Genomic DNA, 21509 nt, shown 5'->3' with positions numbered 1-21509 from the left:
GCATACTGACCTCTGACCTTGTTGACTAAGAAACGTGCCCCGACATTGATGATCTTGATGAAGGAAACATCCCTACAGCGTACACAAGAATAAGAACACAATTTCATTACTTAAAATTTTGTAAAAAACATTATTAATTCAAAATAAAATGTTGGTAAGAAATACAAGCTACTTTAGGTCAAACATTTGAAATGCACATTTGATCAAATGAAATCGGTGCAATATAAATGAATAAATATATTTATTTATAAAATCTATTCTTTCTTTTTATCATTTTATTTAAACCTTTTTTTTTTTGTTTTACTTCTTCTCTCATTTAACAAAACACAAAATGGGTAGGCCCCTGCTTTCTTTTAAAAGCTTTATGACAAAATCATAGTCATATTGCTCAGGCGGGATTTGAACCTACGATCTTATCAATTTTAGAGCAGATCTTAACAACTAGACCAAAATTTTTTGTATTATTATTGTTTACTTACCTATCTAGCTCCCATGCCAGAACCTGGATTTGAACCTACGATCTTATCAATTTTAGAGCAGATCTTAACAACTAGACCAAAATTTTTTGTATTATTATTGTTTACTTACCTATCTAGCTCCCATGCCAGAACCTGGATTTGAACCTACGATCTTATCAATTTTAGAGCAGATCTTAACAACTAGACCAAAATTTTTTGTATTATTATTGTTTACTTACCTATCTAGCTCCCATGCCAGAACCTGGATTTGAACCTACGATCTTATCAATTTTAGAGCAGATATTAACAACAAGACCAAAATTTTTTGTATTATTATTGTTTACTTACCTATCTAGCTCCCATGCCAGAACCTGGATTTGAACCTACGATCTTATCAATTATAGAGCAGATCTTAACAACTAGACCAAAATTTTTTGTATTATTATTGTTTACTTACCTATCTAGCTCCCATGCCAGAACCTGGATTTGAACCTACGATCTTATCAATTTTAGAGCAGATCTTAACAACTAGACCAAAATTTTTTGTATTATTATTGTTTACTTACCTATCTAGCTCCCATGCCAGAACCTGGATTTGAACCTACGATCTTATCAATTTTAGAGCAGATCTTAACAACTAGACCAAAATTTTTTGTATTATTATTGTTGTTTACTTACCTATCTAGCTCCTCATCAAGCGGTTCGTAGAAGATTTTGTAGTGTTCAATTCTCTTCTCAAAGTCTTGCTTAGCCTCTTCCTTATCGTTGTCTTTGTAGTCTGGACTTCCCAACTTGACATCCTGTGAGGAAAGATTACATTAGCAGCTTAGACATGTTAGAGACGCAGCATCATAAAACTGCTGCCACCCTTTCATTTCTTCAAGGAATATACCTTTGAAGGTACTGGACACATTTGGTAATTGTCAAAGACCAGTATTCTTACGTGGTGCATCCCAAAGTCATAGATATAGAATTAAAATAACTACATGTAGATCGGCCACGCGTACATATATGCGCCATTGCCTGTGTAGAAAAAGTTTTTGTTCGCCATGGACGCGGTAAAAATTTCACGTTCGAAAGGCGACGCACGAAAAATGAACACGGGAGATAGGCCTTTGACGCCCTAAATGTCACGTGCTGACGGCAAAAAGTCACGTGCTGACGGCAACGCACAGAAAATGTACACGGGAGATAGGCAATGGCAGCCCCCATGCCAGAACCTGCGTATGTACGCGCGGCCGACCTAGTTATTATATTCTACATCTATGCCCAAAGTATGCTTAAAAAAACAAACTGTGAAAGTTTGGGCGCAATTGTTCATCAAGTTTGCAAGAGAATAATGAAGAAAAAAAACAGCCTTGTTGCATTACTTTGAGTGCTTACCAATAGTGTCTCTTCCCTGTAAAATTACCTGAAATAACTCTTTTGTAAATAAAGACAGTAAATTAGTTTAACAGTTTGAAAATTTGTATATTCTGACACCTGAACCTGCGGCATCCAGATTAATGTGCTGGTACTCTACCAACTGTTTTATTTAGCCCCCGTGTTGGCGGTCTCTCTATTTTTGTCAATATCTTTGTCCAGGATGCCACTCAGTTCGCTCGGCCCCAGCCGCCAGTCTATCCAGGACCGCTGGGATGGGCTAATCGCTTGCACAGATTCTTGTTCAGGAAGTACGTCATGCGTACAGTGCATAGAAGTATAGTGCAATGTGAGTGTGATGCATGATGGGACTGCGCATTATTAAACCAATGACAGTGCATGAAACGTTTGCCCATCCCAGCGCCTTTGGTTAAAGCTAGGCGCTGGGGACGAGCGAAGCCACTCAGAAGCCATTCAACCTGTTACTGCTGTTTATCCAGAGATCACACACAAGTTTACGGTATAACCTGGGAAGCAGCGAAGGGATCACTTTAAGGGGATACAGCTTTCTATTTTAAGGGAGGGTGACTGGATAGTTCAAATAGTTTAAGGTAGAACAAAGAGAATAAATTGTTAACATCTTACCTCAATGTTTGTCCGTATCACGTCAGGATCGTCACAAATGGACTCAACAAAGAAAACCTGTCAATAATCATTCAAGAAAAGTTTCCTTACACCTTGGTATCAATGTGAAACATTTTTATATGTGTTTATGCAATCTGAACAAATGTACAGTTTATGAATACACAGATCCAACCTCAGTCCCATGGGTAGTTGATGTCAAAAGACCATTTTCCCCCAAGCTCGCTGCATGCGCCGATCGTCTATAAATCTCTCTCTCTTTAGTCGGCCGAGGTACTACGGTGGGCCATAACACCTGGCATTGGTTATTTGAAACATGCCAGTACATGCCACATGTGAATTAGGGCTATGGCTGATCCGATCCACTCCACGTGCCCTCAATTACATGTAGAGTAGAGTAGGGTAGCTCAGGTCATTGTGCTACTTGTCCCCTCTTAATTTTCTTTAATCTTTGGAAATATTTAGACCTAACTGTTTGCAGATTAGGTCGACTGTGTAAAAACATGATTAATTGTTTTTGGCATCGCATCGAAATTCGTGGATTTTAACATGCACATACTTATAGCGTCCTTATAAGCAACATGTATGCGTATGCGCAGAGCAGTCATTGTTTTGAGGCAGTCAGCGTTTTTTTTCTTTTCAGCAGATACCTAGCACAGGTTAGTGACAAGAAGTAGCGAAACAGCACACCCCCCGTACTGCCCATGGTAGCAAGGCTGGTACAAACAAATTTGACATTAATTCTCGTTTGGTTAGTGGCTTGTCTTTTTACATTTTAGGCCATCTCAGATGTGGCTGCAGCTGTTGCTATGGGCGTCCTAAGCTACTAAGCCTCTTCACATGAGATCAAGTCACATCCGATGTGACTACAGCTGTTGCTATGGGCATCCTTTGTCTCAAGGCTTCTTCACATGATGACCATTAAGTCACAGCCATAGAAACAGCTGCAGCCACTAATTTGGCAATGTGCTAAAGCCCAGTTCATACTTCCTTTTAATGAGAATGTGACGCGCATGTTTCGCCGGAGTTGAGCACAATTGAGATGCGAATTATTCATTACAAATTTGTGACATCGAAACTCAAATTTAGTCTGAACCGGGCTTCAGTCTGTCTTCGATTTAACTACGGCTCCAACTCACCTGGTAGCATCTCTGTGTACAGAACTCAGTGATGATTCTTCTTCTCTCTCTTGTTGTATTTGTGGCATCAAAAACCTGCGAAATAATGACACTCGGACATCAGTCATCTCAACGGATTAATAATAATAATTATAGAGTATTTATAAAGCGCCTTATGCCAGGCCTCAAGGCGCTTTCCATTAAAATAAACAATACTTTAAAAACAGCACTGAAAATAGAAAAGGCGGTTTAAAAACCACAAGAAGAGTAAAAAATTTAAACTAAACAGGGCCACCAGGAGCGAACCATGTTTAAGAAATACTAGAGGTGAGAGGTTTCCAGCACCTCACCCTTACGCCAAGAACCTAAGCAACAACATACATAAACATACTAAAAATATTTCAATTCAACCCTTAAGGATCAGGCCTGGAAAAACACTGAGGCAAGGCCTCTGTTGTCCCTGGTCTTGGCCTTGATGCCTCTTCAATTTAAAGGTTCTCATTGGTCCCATGTGTTGTGTAACGCATGTAAAAGAACCCAGTGCACTTTTCGAAAAGAGAAGGGGTTCGCCCCGGTGTTCCTGGCTGTGGCTGCCGTATGCGCCGTAGCACCTTGTAAACCCTTACAAACTGTGCTAAATAATTGGGTCTCATAAATTCATCACTGCAATTACCTATCTTTCTGAAAGTTTGTATATATACTCAGCGCCTTGAGTAACTTGTTTGGTAGATACGTGCGCTATATAAGACTTCGATATTATTGACTAAATGATTTACAATAGAAGGGCCCTTTGCAAAATGAAATTCGTGGACTGTAGGTTACGCCCCATTTGAAGCTCCACGGCTCACCCTTAACATTAGCCTGGCAGACATTGACTAATAAAAAAACCTGTGGGCTAATGAACACCACTACTCAACTTACACAATGTGGGCTACTAAAAACTGTGCAACCTACATACGTGTGTACATGTACATGTACATGTATGTACTTGTTAAAATGCTATATTTCTTCAAGGTTTAAAATCAGGGCCACTAATACTTCCACAGGGCAAGTAAGTAATTAAGTAAGTCCTTGATCATTACCGTTCATATTTTTGAAGATATATCATAATTTCGAGTAACTGCAAAAACATCACTAAATCACACCAACTTGGTTAATCCGTATTTGTTTTAAGGATTTCACTTGAATTTCAGCATTTGTTTTGACCTTTCCGATGAAGGGAAGGTGAAATCAATTGTAAAGTATGGTCAGAGTACTCACCGCAACTTCACCCTCTGTCTCGAACCACCTGGCCATGTCATGAAGGGCCTCCATTGCACATTGCCTTGAGAAGAAACAAAGAACAAAAGTACCATCAGTCAATATACAAGGAATTATTGTCCTCTTAAATGTATGCGAGGTCAATAATAAATGAAACGATGTCAACAGAATGATAAGTTATCATAGTTGAGGGCACAGTCTGAAGTCAAAGGCAGTCAGGTTGGTGAAGTGGTATCATTCCTCACCTTCCACCTCTAGGACTCCGCTTCGATCCTGTTGGGGCCACTTTGTGGATGGGGTTTCCAAGCCCTACACAATGTCCCGAATGTATCTATCTCCGAGGGTTTCCCCAGAATAATTCTCTGGGGTTTTCATCCCACATCTAAAGCTGAAACTTCCATTCTTGTGTTCTCTCATGGAATGCTTGACTACTACAGCGACTAAGCTAAACTTTCCTGGGAATCCTTGGCAACCACAACCAGAATATAATCAAAACAACAAATTGAATAGGGCCTACAAGTATGTTTGGATCCTTTATGGATGAAACAGATTGATAAATTATCATACTTTAAGGGAAGGTACACGTTTGGTATGTACATGTACTCAAAACAAATATTAACTTAAAAACTGACTTGGTAACTAGCATTGGAGAGCTGTTGATAGTATAAAACATTGTGGGAAACGACTCCCTCTGAAGTAACGTATTTTTTGAGAAAGAGGTAATTTCTCACTAAAATAATAAAAGACTTCTAGCTAGAAGTCTTTTATTCCTATCTGAAAGCACACAAATTTGTCCAACCAGGATGTTTTTTCTGTCATCATTTTCTCGCAACTTCCGATGCCCGATTGAGCCCAAATTTTCACAAGCTTGTTATTTTATGTTAATGATGGGATACACCAAGTGAGAACCCTGGTCTTTGACAATTACCAAATGTGTACAGTGCCTTTAAGGGCACATCCTAAAGTAAAGTTGATAAGCTTTGAGTTGACACTAGCATATTTTATTTTTTGGACAGACCATTTAGCAAGCAACTAGGGATACAAAGTAATTTTAAGCTTAAAAATTAAATTCATGTCAACCAACTAACAGCCCACCGCTGAAGTTCAGCATAACTTATTGAATTGAAAGCATGCTATTTTCAATTGTTTTGAGCATGGACTGGCATAAAAATAATAACTATAACAAGATACTAAATTTTAACAAATGCGAGGTTTATATGGCAATATTAATGGTAATTAATTTTGGTTTTACCCATATGCCCCAATACACCTATGTGTGTTAACACAATGTATTCTCAGTACTTTCCTGAGCTCAGTGAAAGGCATTTTACTCAGGTGTGATTCAAACCAATAGGCCGAACCTTTGCAATTCTAGAGCAGTGTCTTACCAAACAGACCACCGAGATTGACCGGTAGCTATCCCGATGTAAATTTCCAACTATTAAATGTTAATGGAATTGCCCAGGTTTGTCTGGCATTGATAAATTTCATGGATCAATGTGCTGAAGACAGAAATGGGATGCTCGTAGCTTAAGAATGCACAATTTTGTTTTGTGCCTGCCATGAATGAATAGACTAGTCGTAGGTTTTCATACACTAATGACCTCAATGCAAGGTGTACAAGTTAACACAAGGCCCAACTTTGTCCCCAGGGTGTGTCGAGGGGTTACAAGGTTGACCGCTCTCTCATCCTGGAATTGGATCATTTGCAAAATTTTTGGATCCGAATGCAAGTAAAAAAAAGTATGGCTACTTTTCAACACATCTTCGTCATAATCTCGTAGTACAGTACCAGATTCAATAGCTGGTTTGTACATTGTTGGTTACCGGCGGCTGGCTGTATACATGTATGTAGAACATATTCTATTAATTATTGTAAAGTCGTTGTCCAATCAGGGTCCAAGTAAGGAGTTTCCATCCCAGGGTTTACTATTGTAAACATGGTTGAAAATAAAGTAAACCATGGGGACGAGGTTGCACAAGGCCTGATACATGTACTATCACGGAGGCCATGAAGAAGATTGTACAACTCAATATTATTTTGGGTTCCTTTGTCTATAGATCTTTATACAGAGATCTGAATCAATGTAGGGTAGGGTCTTGAAAGGTCAAGGGGCACAAGGATCAATGCTTCCAGGACCAAGGCTAAGATAATAACAGAGTCTTCAAAATCCTGTTGGAGAAATACCTAGAAGACAGCCAAGATGTCAAGAAATTACATGTAGGTCTCAAGACCGTCTCTCGAGACCTACAACACCCTTCAACACAGGGCAGTGAATTACAAGTTGCTCTTTGTTAAATTAAAGAATCCCACCCCATGGAATATTCCACAGTTGGAGTTCTAGAAATGTGCTGACATACATGTACAACGTACGTTTGTGCACACATTTATGTACAGCGTACGTGTAGTATGCTGGCTTGAGAGATTTACTGCAGTGTGCGTACATGTACGTAGATGATGAGCATTTCATGAACCGTAATGTTCATGTATTAAGGGCAAGGTCGGTAGAGACAATTCAGAGAAGTGTATGATGACCCACAGTGTAGGTATGAAAGACTTGGTTGCTTCTAGTAAATAGGCCTACATTATGATGATGGGGGGCATCGTCAACAGACAAATCAAGTCTAGCTCAGATGTTCAACCAAGGCCACGGCCCAATTTAATAGAGCTGCTTAAGCACAAATATAAGCTAAGAAAAACAAAATTAAGCTAAGCAAAACAAAAATAAGCTTAGAACAAGAATACGGTAAGCAACCAAAATATCATGTCACATGTACAGGTTATGACTGGTATCCTGCTCATTATTGCTAAGCAGGGATTTTGTAAGCAGTATTTTCTGCATTTAGCAGCTCTATGAATTTGGGCCCTGATGGGCATATATGTGGCCAGTAAGAAAGAAGCATTGTTAGCAATAGAGAGCTCTGTTGATAGTATAATATGCAAAAGTACTGTTGTTTTCTCAAAATATGAAAAGAATTCTGGACTGAAGCCTTTTTAGGCATCTGAAAGCACACAAATTTGTGCAACAAGGGTGTTTTTTCTTTCATTATTCTCTTGCCATTGAGTCCAAAAGAATACCAGTCTTTGACCAAATTTTACCAATATCCCCAAAGATCCAATTATTCAGTCTTATCAGGGAAATATTGGGTGCATTTGGTGTTCACTATGGAGAAGACACATTTAACTGCATACAGCTGTCATTGGTTCAAAGAGCAAACTTAATCATCCCTAAAGATCTGGAATGTTCAAGACCTGGAATGTTCTTCACTTGATCATGATCCATGGCGTGAAAGCAAGCATGGAAACAAGCAGGTTAGGAGCTTGCATGCATTTTATGGCCAGCTATACATTATGTACGTATACATGTAGGTGACACATTTGATGCCAGTTATACATGTGAGATGTTAAAAAGCGTCACTTACGAGAACATTTCAAAGAAAGGTCCCTTTCTGCGGAAGGACAAATGAAAATGAAAGTCCTTGTCAAAACCAATTCTCAGTTTGCATATTGTATCGTATGATAGTGACTTCGTCATGTTGGATACATTTTTGGCTGATACCAAATTTGACAGAGGTGGGACTTGAACCATTGACTACTGTGGGTGCGTTCGTTTAGCTCCCCTGGGTCGACCCGGTGTGTGGCGTGTTTTTTTCCAGGACAAACGTGTGCAGATAATTACCCAAGTTCGTCCTGGAAAAAAAACCCGCAACACACCGGGGTTGACCCAGGGAAGCTAGACGAACGCACCCTGTGTTATGTACCTCTGAAGAGCTCTGCCTAAAACTAGATAACTACTTAGCAAACAGTTGTTGATTTTTGAAGCATGAACTTATACATGTATGTAAATTAATGTCAATATTTACGAACACAGATCAATCTCAGAGCTGCACAAATTTGCATCTTGCAATTAGGGAAATTTTGTGCAACAATCAGGGATTGCACACCCCTATTGCCTGTAACATACATGTACATGCACTAAAGTATGACCAGTTATTATGAACATCTCTTCATAAAAAAAAAAACCAAGGTACATGTAGTTATCAAGTTTTGAATACAGTCTGTCAACGAAACCATCAAATTTTATCAAGAGTAATAAAAGTACTATTCATAGGGCCTTGTCATGTGAGGCCATTTTTACTGGCAACTTGGAGGCAACCAACTGCAATGCTTTCTACCAATGACCACTTAGGTAGCACACAAGTAATTTATCAAACAACGCTTTACGATCCTGAAGAAAAATGAGTGAACATTCAAATGGGAATGCTTCGTCTTCTTTGAGACTGCCTAAAACTGTTTTTTATGTCCATAACGGACCGCGTCTTCACATGATGCTCGTGGGGCATGGAGCGCTGCTGGCCCCCACGAGCCATCTCTCCCATGACATGGCCCTCGAGGCAATTTAGGGCCATTACACGAGGCAATTTACAGGCAACCACTTTGAAGCAATTATCCATAAGAAAACTCATTCACGTATCAGTATTCTCATTATTTTCTTGTGGGATAGTGAAATACAGTATAGCAGATTGTCTCTTGTGTTGCTGTAGTGTTCCTTTTGGACGCAGTGCAGTTGGTTGTCTCCAAGTTGTCTTAAAAATATTACCCTGTCTGACATGGCATTCAGGTCAAACTTACTGTCTAATGACTTGAGCCTCTTTATTGAGTGGGTTGAAAAACTCATGAGTGCTGGATTTATTCCCCACAGCTTGTCTCCGATAATCACCCACATTGAAAACTGCAAGAAAAACATCAAATTTGTAAACTATTACATGGTAAAAACTTGTATTTGCTAATCAATAAAGGCGTAAGTAACCAAATGATGCATCACATATAATTTTCATGGTCATAAACTAAGTTAGACTAAAATAATTGACTGAAAAAAATCTCACCCAAGTAAAATTCCATATGGTTGGGACCACAATGGTCCCCAAAGTTAAAATATGTGCGAGACTTGCACAGTCTATGCAACTTGAATGCAACTTTTTATTTCAAATATCAATTAACCACAAGGGAAACCGACTGGCTAAACTTTTAAATGATTTTCGGGGTGAACGAAGAAAAACTGCCTCGAGTGAGAAATGCTTACCTTTTGTTGTCACTCCAATCCAGTTGAGATATCGTGTGAGTTTCTTGGATATGTAGGTCTTGCCTCGAGCTGGAAGACCCACCATCACAATCACAGCGTGCGGATTGGAGATGTTGGGACATGATGCTGTAAGAAATCAGCAGATTCAACAATAGTAAGTTCACAGCTGTTAGAGTGCAGGCCCGATACTTCACGGAGGCAACGAAGGCGATTGCCTCTGTGTCCCTTGGTCATTGCCTTGGTGCCCTTGAAATGCTCCAGTACAAATTTGCAATTTTATCATAGGGTGCCCTTTACCAAGAAGAAAATGCCTTGGTGCCCTTGCCCTTTCAAAAACGAAGCATACAGCCCTGGGAGTGTATAAAAATGAAAACCCTTAGAGACACTGGACACTAATGTCAAAGACCAGTCTTCTCACTTGGTGTATCTTAATGCCTAAAATAACAAACCTGTCAAAATTAAAGCTCAATTGGTCGTCGAAGTCGGGAGATAATCATGAAAGAAAAAACACCCTCGTCATATGAAGTTGTGTGCTTATAGATGCTTGATTTCGAGACCTCAATTTCTAAACTTGAGGTCTCGAAATCAAATTAGTGGAAAATTACTTCTTTCTCGTAAACTACGTCACTTCAGAGAGAGCCATTTCTCACAATGTTTTATACTATCAACAGCTCCCCATTACTCGTTACCAAGTAAGGTTTTACGCTAATAACTATTTTGAGTAATTACCAATCAGTGTCCTCTGCAAAACAAAACTCTCATGTTGTGGAAACGGACGCTCCCTGAATGCACAGAGGTTTAGACTATCTCTCTACATTATTTCAAATACATACATATTTATTCTGAAGATCTGGTCATAACAAGGGCCGAGTCTTTTCATCTCTCTCGGTAAGGTATAATATATTGACCTTGGAAACAAGTTTGAATATTTTATCAAAATAAAAGGGGCTGCATGCACATGGTGTACACTAGGCTGGCTATTTTAACAAGTTTACTGCTTTTTCCCAAGCCACAAAAATCACAAAAGTTGAAAGAATATCATGCCTGATTGGTTATGTTGGTGTAAAGGGTAGACCAAAAAATAAATACATGTTTTGTTCAGTTTTGTTCATGTGTACGTGTATGCACTTGCACTGAGAATGCACTGGATACCACTGAATGTTTGCAAGAACAGCCATGTTTTAATTAAAATATCTTGTCCAGGAAAAGATTCCTTGGACCAACATGTAATTGTGCTGATGGATTAAGTTGCTCCTTCAGGTTTGAAATTACACACTCAGGGGGTGTTAACGTACAGTCTGCAAGAAGATTAAATCACATTACAGCCTGACCCAAAATCTTGTAATCAGACATGCATACTGTACCCCAAAAATAAGGAAACTGCCTTGGAAAAAAAATATTTGTATAGCGTTTCTCTGTTTTTAATGGCATGACAATAACAAGGAAAACCAGCCAAGAAGTTGTAAGACTGTTTACTATTCCTGTGACATACATGTATCACATACACGTAGCATGCCGTGACATTAATAGGGAATGAGTTTGTCGCAACTTTGCATGGCAATGTAACCTAAACATGTTTAGTAGCCCGACTCGAGGAGTTACGTTGGCACAGAGGAAAATGTTATCTTTCCAAGACTGAAGTGTCTATTCAAGTTAGTTTTGAAGCTGGAGAGGGTGTCTAGAACTAGTCTTGCAGCAAAACACTGAATGCTACAAGGTTTCAAATGCAGATTTTTGAGATGATGTGAACGTACAGTATACATTGTAGCAACTGATAGGCCTACAATTTGGGCAGCAATAGCATTTGCTGCTATACAATACAAGGAAAATCACTCGCTCATCAAGCAAAGTACAAATAAAATCAACCAGCAAAGTTATTAATAACTAAGAGAGCGTGCACAGCTACATGTACACCTAGCATTAAAGCATAATGGATTGCTGTACAGTGTAGTTTATGTCCAATGTCCAAATTGGTGGAAATTCAAATAGTACCGAGACAATGATGCAATGATAGGAAACCAACTTACTCTTGGAATTTGATCAGTTTGAGTTCCCATAAAAATTAACAAAATCCATAAACCGTTAGATTGGCGGCTTTAATCAGTACACAAATTTGTGTATATTTGTGCATTTAATACAAATCTAACCAAACATGTAGTTTACATACACTGTACATGTACACTACATTTGGAAGTACACATGTAAGGCTGGAACCTGCTTTATACAGAAGCGGATCGAAGACCAAGATCCGCCATAGGGTGAAGCAAGAATTTGTCGGAAATCAAGTTCGTTATTGGCAGTGAGGCATAAATAGGACGTCACTGGGGGGGATGGCTGCATTTTTATTAAATGGAATATTAGCCGAGGTGTGGACCTGCCAGGGGCAATCAAATCCCTTCAAGATTTTTTATAAAATTTAATTTGCACGCCAATTTAGTGATGTTTGCTCCTGAAAGCAGTCCGCAATCAATTCTAATGTGGAATAGCAGCCATCTGTATAACTATGGATTGGTCAATTCTATGCATTTTCATTCTAGAGTGGCTTTACAAAAACTTTATAAAAACACAGTGTATGCATGACTGTATCTCCTTTGACATGTGATCAACATCGATCCAACAGAAAATTTAAACTAAATCGGCCTTGTTGGAGTAGCAAGGTCACAATGAAAAACCCCATCTCTGTATAGATCTTATGCACATGACGTCATTTCAGTAGGGCGCCCTCACCTAGAGGTCAAAAGGAGGTTGTTCATTGGCCAATCCATGTGCGCCGCGCGTACAAATCTGTGCGTTTTGATTGTTTCGTCACCGTTTTTCCACTAAGATGGCCACTGGATGACGTCAATGCATAAGGTCTATTCACAAATTTGATTTTGAACTTGTGAGATCGAAACCATTTGTTTAACTAATTTCTAAAAAAAACTTCAAGCAATTTCTGTTGAATTTCAAGCAATTTCTGTTGAAAGGGATATTTTCCTATTTCAACAAGGTTTCATAGCCCACCTCCATGCTTTTAAATGGGGAAATGGCAAAAACTGCAGAAAAAGCCATGGAGAACTCCTGAGCTTGAAGAGCATTGATGTGAAATATCTGCTTCATTTGAGGCATTTAATACTTTGTTCGTAAATAAATAGTCTGTCATTATTTATTAAATTGCAATTTGGGTTGGTGGTTGAGTCAAACCTAGGGCACTTTATCAAAACTTTTCCCGGATAACTTGCGGAAAAGTTTCTCCGGAGCTACATTGTTATCCCTCAACAAAATATTGTGCATTCTGTATAAACTCCAGGAAAAGTTGTCAGGAAAGTTCTATGGGCCGTTTGTTTAATATTGGTAAAACCGCACACACTTAGATTTGCTGTCTACTGGGAGCCAGCAGTTGTTCCCATGTGGTCTCGGGAAAACCCTTCCACAAGTTGTCCGGGAAAAGTTTTGATAAGGTGCCTAATTAAAATTTTTAAAAAACAATTGGAATTTTTAGGCAATGTTTACTCTGAAGGACTTGATGTGAAAGCCCAACTGAGAAGCGGGTGTCTGCATACAGTGTCAAGTGGACTTCAGTGAAGTCACCATGAGATTTGTTTGTGGGGAGGTGCTTCAAACTGGCCTTGCCTTTTCAGGACTCTCTGTCCCTTCATTCATGTAGTTCATACAGTAAAAAGTACTCGTTTGTACAGTCCTCCTAGTACTAGATGTATGGAAGAAGGGACAATTTCATCCATAGCAAAATATTGCGACTGAACAGATTTTGTGCACACTAAATTGCTAATAATATTGAGTAGCAGAATGATGATTTTTGAGTAGCAACTGACACATTTTGCATAGGATTTTGCTCAGCTATACAAGGGAAATCGATGACTGGTAGGCCATAACTACTGTCCAAATGGAATAGTTCAAACTCCAGCCTCAATGGTTCAAGGAAAGCTCAACCCATTTAACCTTCCTGTCACTACACTATGTATCATACAATGCCCTTGCCCTGCTGATGGTCAAATACAGACAATTAAGCTATAATAGTATGATCAAGGCTTTGCACTGGATTTTTTCACAGAGTGGGTTTTACTAATTATAATGAAACGGGCCAAAAAGTAAACAAAATCACTATGATCATTTCCTCTTGTTCCTTTTTGGCGAGACATCCCTTTTTCTTTTTCTCCCCAAAACAAAGTTTTTTTCATCTTGGCACAATTTGTTTTAATCTATTCGATATCCATATTTCAGACTTCTACAGATAACTACAATGGTTCAGAAATGTTTTTGTATGACTCTTTTTTCCTAAATAATAAACAAATAAAAGATCCTCATCCTCTTTTTGATAAACCCAGGTTTATTTCTTTTACATGGCCTTATGGCAAGCAGGTCCAAGTCAACACACCTGTACGTAATGCTCCAGCCATCGGTTTCACCAAACTCTTCCTAACTTAGGATTAATCTTGGGACTTAAGAAGAGTTAAGTTCTGTATCCATAGACGTAAGGACGCATTGAACCCATCCTAAGCATTTAAGGTCAAACCATCCTCCATCAGCTCTTTTTTGCAGGTTTGAAACTTCGGTTTGACATCATTTCCTTCCTAAAGGTACAGATCCCGGTGGCGTGATGTCATGTTTACAAAAGAGCCAAATTGGTCTGAACTTCCTGCAGGCACAAATTGTTTCCTACTCATCAGATAAAATTCAACATTTTCTCGCGATTGCACCATGAAATCATTGTTTGATATGAAGAGAGGGGCACATGTCAAAACTCTTGATTTTATGTGGTCATACAACGATACAGTTCTCAACAGTATTTGCCTACCAGGAAATTCCATGAAATGAATACTGTAAAACCCTCCAGAGAAGCAATTAATGTTCAAAATTGTCTTGTTCAAGGATCCACTGGACAACTGCAAAATATCACGTCTGTAAAAACTCATCCGAACAAAAATTAATTGTCATGAACAACAAATTTCAACCACTTAAGGGCACGTTGTGTCATACAGGATTCAAACCCACACCATGACAACTCCAGAATAGTGCACTAAACCACTTGGCCACAAAACAGCATAGATTGACACACTGTCTACAGAAGTCTATATCAAAAGTAAAAAACAGCAAATGGCCTGAAGTTGTGATACTAGCAATCCTAAAAGAATCCTAAAAGAAAAGGTCTGTGAAAAACAAAAAAACAAACAGCCATATGTACTTGTACTGATGCACTAATTAAAACAAAATAATAACCAACATGCCAGCACAGGTACTTTCCACTATGTACAAAGTATAAAAGCAACACCATAGTCTAAACGTTTGCTCAACAACTTATCTATGATGAGTAACTATTTCAAATGCCACATCATGTGTTTATCTTGCGCAGCTTGTGTCTGACTTTATGACACGTCCTGTCTGTTGAGATTTGAACAGTTCATAATGCAAACATTGACAGGTATGCAGAAATATGGCTGGCTCTGTATTGAACACAAACACCTTCAAGGTACAATGTGTGTGTTTTTAAAATACGTTGAATGATTAATTACAAGCTTTGTCATGCCAGGTTTTGTTAATCTTACTTCCTGAAGTGCCATACCATGGCTGTCAATGTACTGTTCTGTCATGTTCAAAAATCACACGAAAAGAACATCTTGGCTTGCCAACAGACGAGGTGCACAGTATACAATTGTTGCACGCTGTGACGGGGTCCATGGCGTTTTGTACACCCGAGGGAGGAAATGGCACCCGAGGCAAAGCCGAGGGTGTACAAAACCAATGGACCCCAGTCACAGCGTGCAACAATTGTTTTGTTATACCTTTGTAAAATTGTTATCCCTCTTCTCCAAGTTCTGTTGTCATCTTCAAACATTATTACAACAGACTATTCATTCTTTAATAAGAAACACTTCCCTCGAACCCGCGGTTGTTTTGTACACAGCGCTGGAAATCGACCAACGCTGGGAACGATCAAGGTGATGTACACCGGTGTACATCACTTTTCATGTTACCCGGCCAGTCGAGCCATGTAACATGCATTTTTGTTGCGCGTCACGTGATTGGTTCTCGACCAATCAAACTTCACAGTTTGTTACCGAGGTATAACAATACTGTATGTACTGTACTCCCACAATCCAACAAGTGTACATGTACAATGTAGGCCTACTACACACACTACGTCATGTACAGTCAAAGGTCGGAATTGCAGATTTACAGCCGGGCTACTAATTTGTCCAGTTAGATAGCCCGTCGGGCTAGAGGAATAATAATGCCAAAATCAAAATCACAAACAATAATGAACTCTGCTGATGGTACAATAAAATGAAATATTCTCGATAACCAATGTGTGCTGTGACTCAAGACGAACGTAATGTGCTTTTTAGGCTACCAAAATCTCACCAGGGCTACTAAAAATTCTGGGCTACTTGTACTAGCCCACCTGCCTACATGTTCCATGAAAAAAACACTGATTTCTACTCCTGACTGCACATGTACAGTTCACTGTGCAGTGTGAGCATGACTGCACATACATTGTGGGAACAAGTATTACCGGTAAGGGGAAAAAATACAATAGAGGCTCTAAACAAAAATGAAATAAGTTTTCCATTCAGATCTTTTGACACGTAGTACATTTAGTAAAAAGAGGTAGTTAAATGTTTCCATGACTGAGCAACTGTTTGAAATACACAGGTAGACATGGCCCAATTATCAATAGAGCTAACATGTATAGTACGTGCCAATAACATCATCAGTGGCTGGTATCCCGACCATATTTTGCTTAGCAGATTATTGTCTCGCACAAACTAACTGCTTAAGCCAGTCTGTAAGTGACATTGGGCCCAGGTCTAACTGTCAGAGTACACTTTTCTGAGTTTAGTATTATTTGTAATCTTGCATTTTCACCATGGTGCTCAATTTTTAAATATTTTTTAACCCATCTCTGTCTTATACCATGGAGGTTCCTTTCTCCATTAGGTCTTTATAGTTTGGTCAATGTTTAACCAAATTCATCAAATTCAAACAAAACATAGTACACTACATGTACTAAAAACACAAATGTGCTGATTGAGTTTGTGAAAATCTGGGCAAAAGATTGTGAATACATGTAGCGCTTTTACAAGTTGCTGTATTCAACTAAAAGCACTTTCACCAGTTTCAATCCATTGAGATAGCACTTGTATCAGTTGCTATTCCAAAGGGATAGCACTTTCACCAGTTTCTATTCATTGAGATAGCACTTGTATCAGTTGCTATTCCAAAGGGATAGCACTTTTATCAGTTGCTATTCCAAAGGGTAGCACTTTTATCAGTTGCTATTTCATTGAGATAGTACTTTCATCAGTTCCTATTCCATTGGAATATTACTTGTACTGGTTGCTATACAATACTATTCCTTTTACCAGATGCTGTATTCCATAGAACTTTCACCAGTTGCATTATAAAGCCACCAGGCCTTTGTACACAGCCACTTTTCCATAGCATTAACATCACAGTTACAAGATTAACAGCACAGAGAGCATTCAAAAGTGAATGCTCATCATCAAAATTTACCCCAATTAACTTCCAAACTTACAGTTACTGTGCTTTCTGTTGTACTCACCTATTTTTCCATTTTCATTCATTATCACAGGATGAACAAGCCGAGACCATGGGTACCCAGACATTTTGTCAGTCAATTTAAAGACTAAACCACAACAGTCAACGAGAAATCCAGGATCCTCGCATACAGAGGTGGTTGCGCCGGCCGGCCGGAGGATCACTAGCAGCTACCCAAATAAACAAACCTATGTGTACTGCAGAACCTTGTACTTAACAGTGTCAGTCACGACCCAAATGTCACACATAATCTCCTGCATTTAGCGTTCCATAACAAATCACAAAAAGCGAAATGTCACCGAATCGTTCGGGGTGCTGTGGTTCCTCTGAATCAATTGCTGCAACATCCTCTGTACATACCAAGGACAATGAGGCAGGTTTGTATGAAACCATCCAGAAAGATTAAACCTACCTACGTTATTGTTCGAGGGTCACTCTTTGAGGACTTTGTGTCAATAGGACACAATGTGTTGCTCAGTGGTGAACTGGTTCTAGGATCGGTCCAATAGTGTAGGAGGGGTGTTACATAGTACATGTTAAAGTTCCTATGATTCAGCAAGTAAATAGAATTAATTCGGTTTGGTGTTTACAGTTCTTCTGAGAATGCTTGATCATCATAGTTTGATCTGGCCAAGATAATTACAGGAACAGGAAATGAAACGGTTCTTTCACACAGGAAATATACGCAGCAGTATGCAGTGTTTTATTTATGAAAACTTGTTTTCGCATTGGGGGATAAGAATATAATTTGGTATTTTGTTACCCTTAACACTGATAGTTAATAAGACTGTACTCAGTGTGTACAGTAGTACTAAGTGATTTGCCTGGTTTGTTTTGGTTTTTTTAGGATATGATTTACATTTCAAAATGTTGACTTCTGAGTCAGCATTCACTTTTATAAATCCATTATTTTATAGCCCTATGATCATTTCAACAGAGGGCTCTGTCACAAATAACAAATTCCAAAACCATTTCAATAACGTAGTGTGCAACTCTTGTCAACAGAGGGGGTCAACACTTCTTGCACAGCTGGCAGTGGCATCTCTTTATAAATAGACGAATCGTGTCTGTGTGTGTGGGCATGTCTACTATTGATAAACGAGGACTTTAACAAAATGGATCTGCGAAAAGGCACACCGGGGACAGTCCCCAGTAGATTTTGTGTACAAAACCAATTGCGACATCTGAAAAATAAACATGTCCAAACAATGGGAGAACAGAGAGAAGTCCTTGGTCTGCACCATAAACATGTTATTGGATCTCATGTAGTGTACATCGTGCATTTAGTTTGAATGATCTTCCCATCAAGGGAACTCGGCAAACTCCCACAAGGGGATATAAACACCAAGCTGGCAACAGCCAATCTCTCTCACAAACATTGGTTTAACGTCTATGATTATGAATTCCGCAAATCAAGAAATTGTGATTCATTAACTAGACGACAATATTTATTCTAGTCATTGTGAAATCAGCGGTTTGTACATGGCCGGACAATGCATCCCTCATAAATAACGCTGTAAAGCAACACATGAACAAAGACAACTTCAGCACATTTGAAATGCATTTTCCTTTCAAAATGGTAGACTACATGTATCTAGGTATAAGGGGGTGGTAGAGGAGCAATTATCGGTCTAGCCTTCCCATGAATGTTGTAGCTCCTGGGATTTTATCCGATATTTGTTATGATGGTAAAATATTGGTACATCATTCACTATGACACTGATCACGGAGGCAACAAAGGCAGTTGCCTTTGAGCCCCCTGGTCATTGCCTTGGTGCCCTTGAAATGCTCCGGTAGAAATCTACAATTTCATTGTCGAGTGCCCTTTACCAAGAAGAAAATGCGTTGGTGCCCTCGCCCTTTCAAAAATGAAGCATGTACAGGCCTGTTATGATCAACCAATGTTCAACCAAATCAAAATTTAATTTGTTTCAAATAGCTTTTCAGTAGTTTTTTTCTTCTCTTTCTTTTGTTTCCCTTTGTTCCCTCTTCCCTCTGTTGCTTTATGGTTGTCTCCTTCTTTCATGAGCTTTGAGCACAATATAAATATTCCTTATTCATTATTTTTAACCAATTAAACACAATTACAAATATTTGATACTTAGTTCTGTTTAATCCTTTTTAACATTAACTTTTTTGTACAATGATGTAACATGTACTGGTAGATAATAAATGCAAGGCCTTCCGGTTGGTTTGTGTACATTTCTGCAGGTCTGCAGACAGTGACACAAGTTGTAGCCAACTCAGGGACGAGCGAGTCGGGGAATAATAATAATAATAATAATATCGAAGTCTTATATAGCGCACGTATCTACCAAACAAGGTACTCAGGGCGCTGAGTATATACAAACTTTCAGAAAGATAGGTTATTGCAGTGATGAATTCTGAGACCCAATTATTTAGCACCTTATAAGGGTTTACAAGGTGCTACAGCGCATTAAGCATCCACAACCAGGAACACCGAAGCGAACCCCTTCTCTTTTCGATAAGTGCACTGGGTTCTTTTACATGCGTTACACAACACATGGGACCAACGGCTTTACGCCCCATCCCAGGACGAAGCAATGGTTAAGTGTCTTGCTCAAGGACACAGTGTCATGGCTGGGGATTCGAACCCACACTCTGCTGATCAGAAACACCAGAGTTTGAATTCGGTGCTCTTAACCGCTCGGCCACGACACTTCCACAAGTGGAACTATTTAATTGATGAGCAATTTTACGTAGCAAGATACTTAGTCTTTAACACTACACATTTTACCGGTACTAGGTTTTTTCATCTGTATGAGGGTGTTTCAAATGGTAAATTTCTTTGCATCACAATAAATTACTTATTCAATCTTATTTTATCTGTCCTGACATTTTTGAAACCACCGCTTGGGCTTGCGCTTGGCCCTTGACTTGGGCACCAAATGGATGGGTGCCCTCGATTAGCTTCCCCGAATTGACCCCGATCTTCCCCCGGTATGTTCGAATAGCTTTGACGTCATTCCAGGGGCTTACCCGGGTCAGCTCAGTGCCCTGCTTGTGGAACTGTAGGTCACTTAGGGCTGTGGCCCGAGGTGCATGACGTCACCACGAGAGGGTGACAGTGAAAGTTCGATTAGCTCTTGTCAGGGGACAATCTGAATATTCGGATTATCCCCCGACGAGGATCATGGGGTCGACCCGGGGAAGCTAATCAATTGCACGAAATATGTGCCCTCGGTACAGGTCTTCAAACAGAAGGACAAACCCTAAGCCTGAGCCTAGGCCAAAGCCCTGTTTACCAAGGGTCTTTAAAAGTTGTTTTCTTGTATCAAAAGCCATATAAATAATAACAACAATAATGAAAAGACTTGTTTTGAACACTCGTTTCGCAATCACATAAATTTGGTTCCTCACATGCCCTATTGCAGTAAAAACAACAGTTTTTATGTATAAAGAGCAATTGTGAACCATAGTTTTAATCAAATGATTGACGTATAAGAACAGACGCCCAGCCTCCTGCTGGACTGGTCACGTGAGTGTACCCGCTGCACTGGTCACATGAGTGCAGCGCGCCATATCAAACCAATGCATCCAAACTATACAATACATAGTAGCTAAATCAGATTGATAAATTGGGTCATCTGGATGTAGGCCATTTATGTAATATTGCAGTCAGAGTAGAATAGACTGATCCAGTAGGCTCCGCCCACAACGCACGTGTGAGCAAGAACACGTGGGGCTCTCCAATGCAAGTTCTGCACAACTCTGCCGCACGCGCCAAGATACGCGCACGCAGCATGTCGGACCTTATTTGTCGGACCTTCTATGTGTTGTGATTGTTCAATACGCAACGGGGTGGAGCTTAATGGATCGGTCTACTATTGTAGAGATCTACTACCTGTACATAGATGGTATACAAGAAGAAGACAAATAAGAGAGAGACCAGCACAGGGGTTGCTAGCCCCTCTGTTCCAGTAACGCACCTGACTGAAGGTGCCATAAAAGTGGCCTTAAAGGCACAGCCTAACTTAGGAATCATCTTAGGACTTAGGACAGGTTCA

The 21509-nt window shown here is 39.5% G+C and overlaps 1 protein-coding gene across 5 annotated transcripts in view; it reads right to left on the bottom strand.

Annotated features, from left to right (window-relative positions):
• The window catches only part of LOC139954308 (6-phosphofructo-2-kinase/fructose-2,6-bisphosphatase 1-like), a 51781-nt gene that overhangs the window by 22026 nt on the left and 8246 nt on the right, over nucleotides 1–21509 (bottom strand). For 3 of the 5 annotated variants that reach the window (XM_071954052.1, XM_071954054.1, XM_071954056.1), the window contains exons 2-9: nucleotides 9925–10050; nucleotides 9474–9573; nucleotides 8264–8290; nucleotides 4841–4904; nucleotides 3602–3676; nucleotides 2466–2522; nucleotides 1137–1258; nucleotides 11–72 (exon numbers count right to left, since the gene is read on the bottom strand). In XM_071954052.1, the coding sequence (XP_071810153.1) occupies nucleotides 11–72; nucleotides 1137–1258; nucleotides 2466–2522; nucleotides 3602–3676; nucleotides 4841–4904; nucleotides 8264–8290; nucleotides 9474–9573; nucleotides 9925–10050 (633 nt within the window). Of the gene's footprint in view, nucleotides 1–10; nucleotides 73–1136; nucleotides 1259–2465; nucleotides 2523–3601; nucleotides 3677–4840; nucleotides 4905–8263; nucleotides 8291–9473; nucleotides 9574–9924; nucleotides 10051–17485; nucleotides 17920–21509 lie in introns of those variants that run through there. The other 2 variants (XM_071954055.1, XM_071954053.1) reach the window with 2 other exon arrangements.

Source organism: Asterias amurensis, chromosome 2, assembly GCF_032118995.1.
Source record: "Asterias amurensis chromosome 2, ASM3211899v1".
NCBI classification, from domain to species: domain Eukaryota; kingdom Metazoa; phylum Echinodermata; class Asteroidea; order Forcipulatida; family Asteriidae; genus Asterias; species Asterias amurensis.
This window is presented reverse-complemented; position numbering and strand designations above follow the sequence as displayed.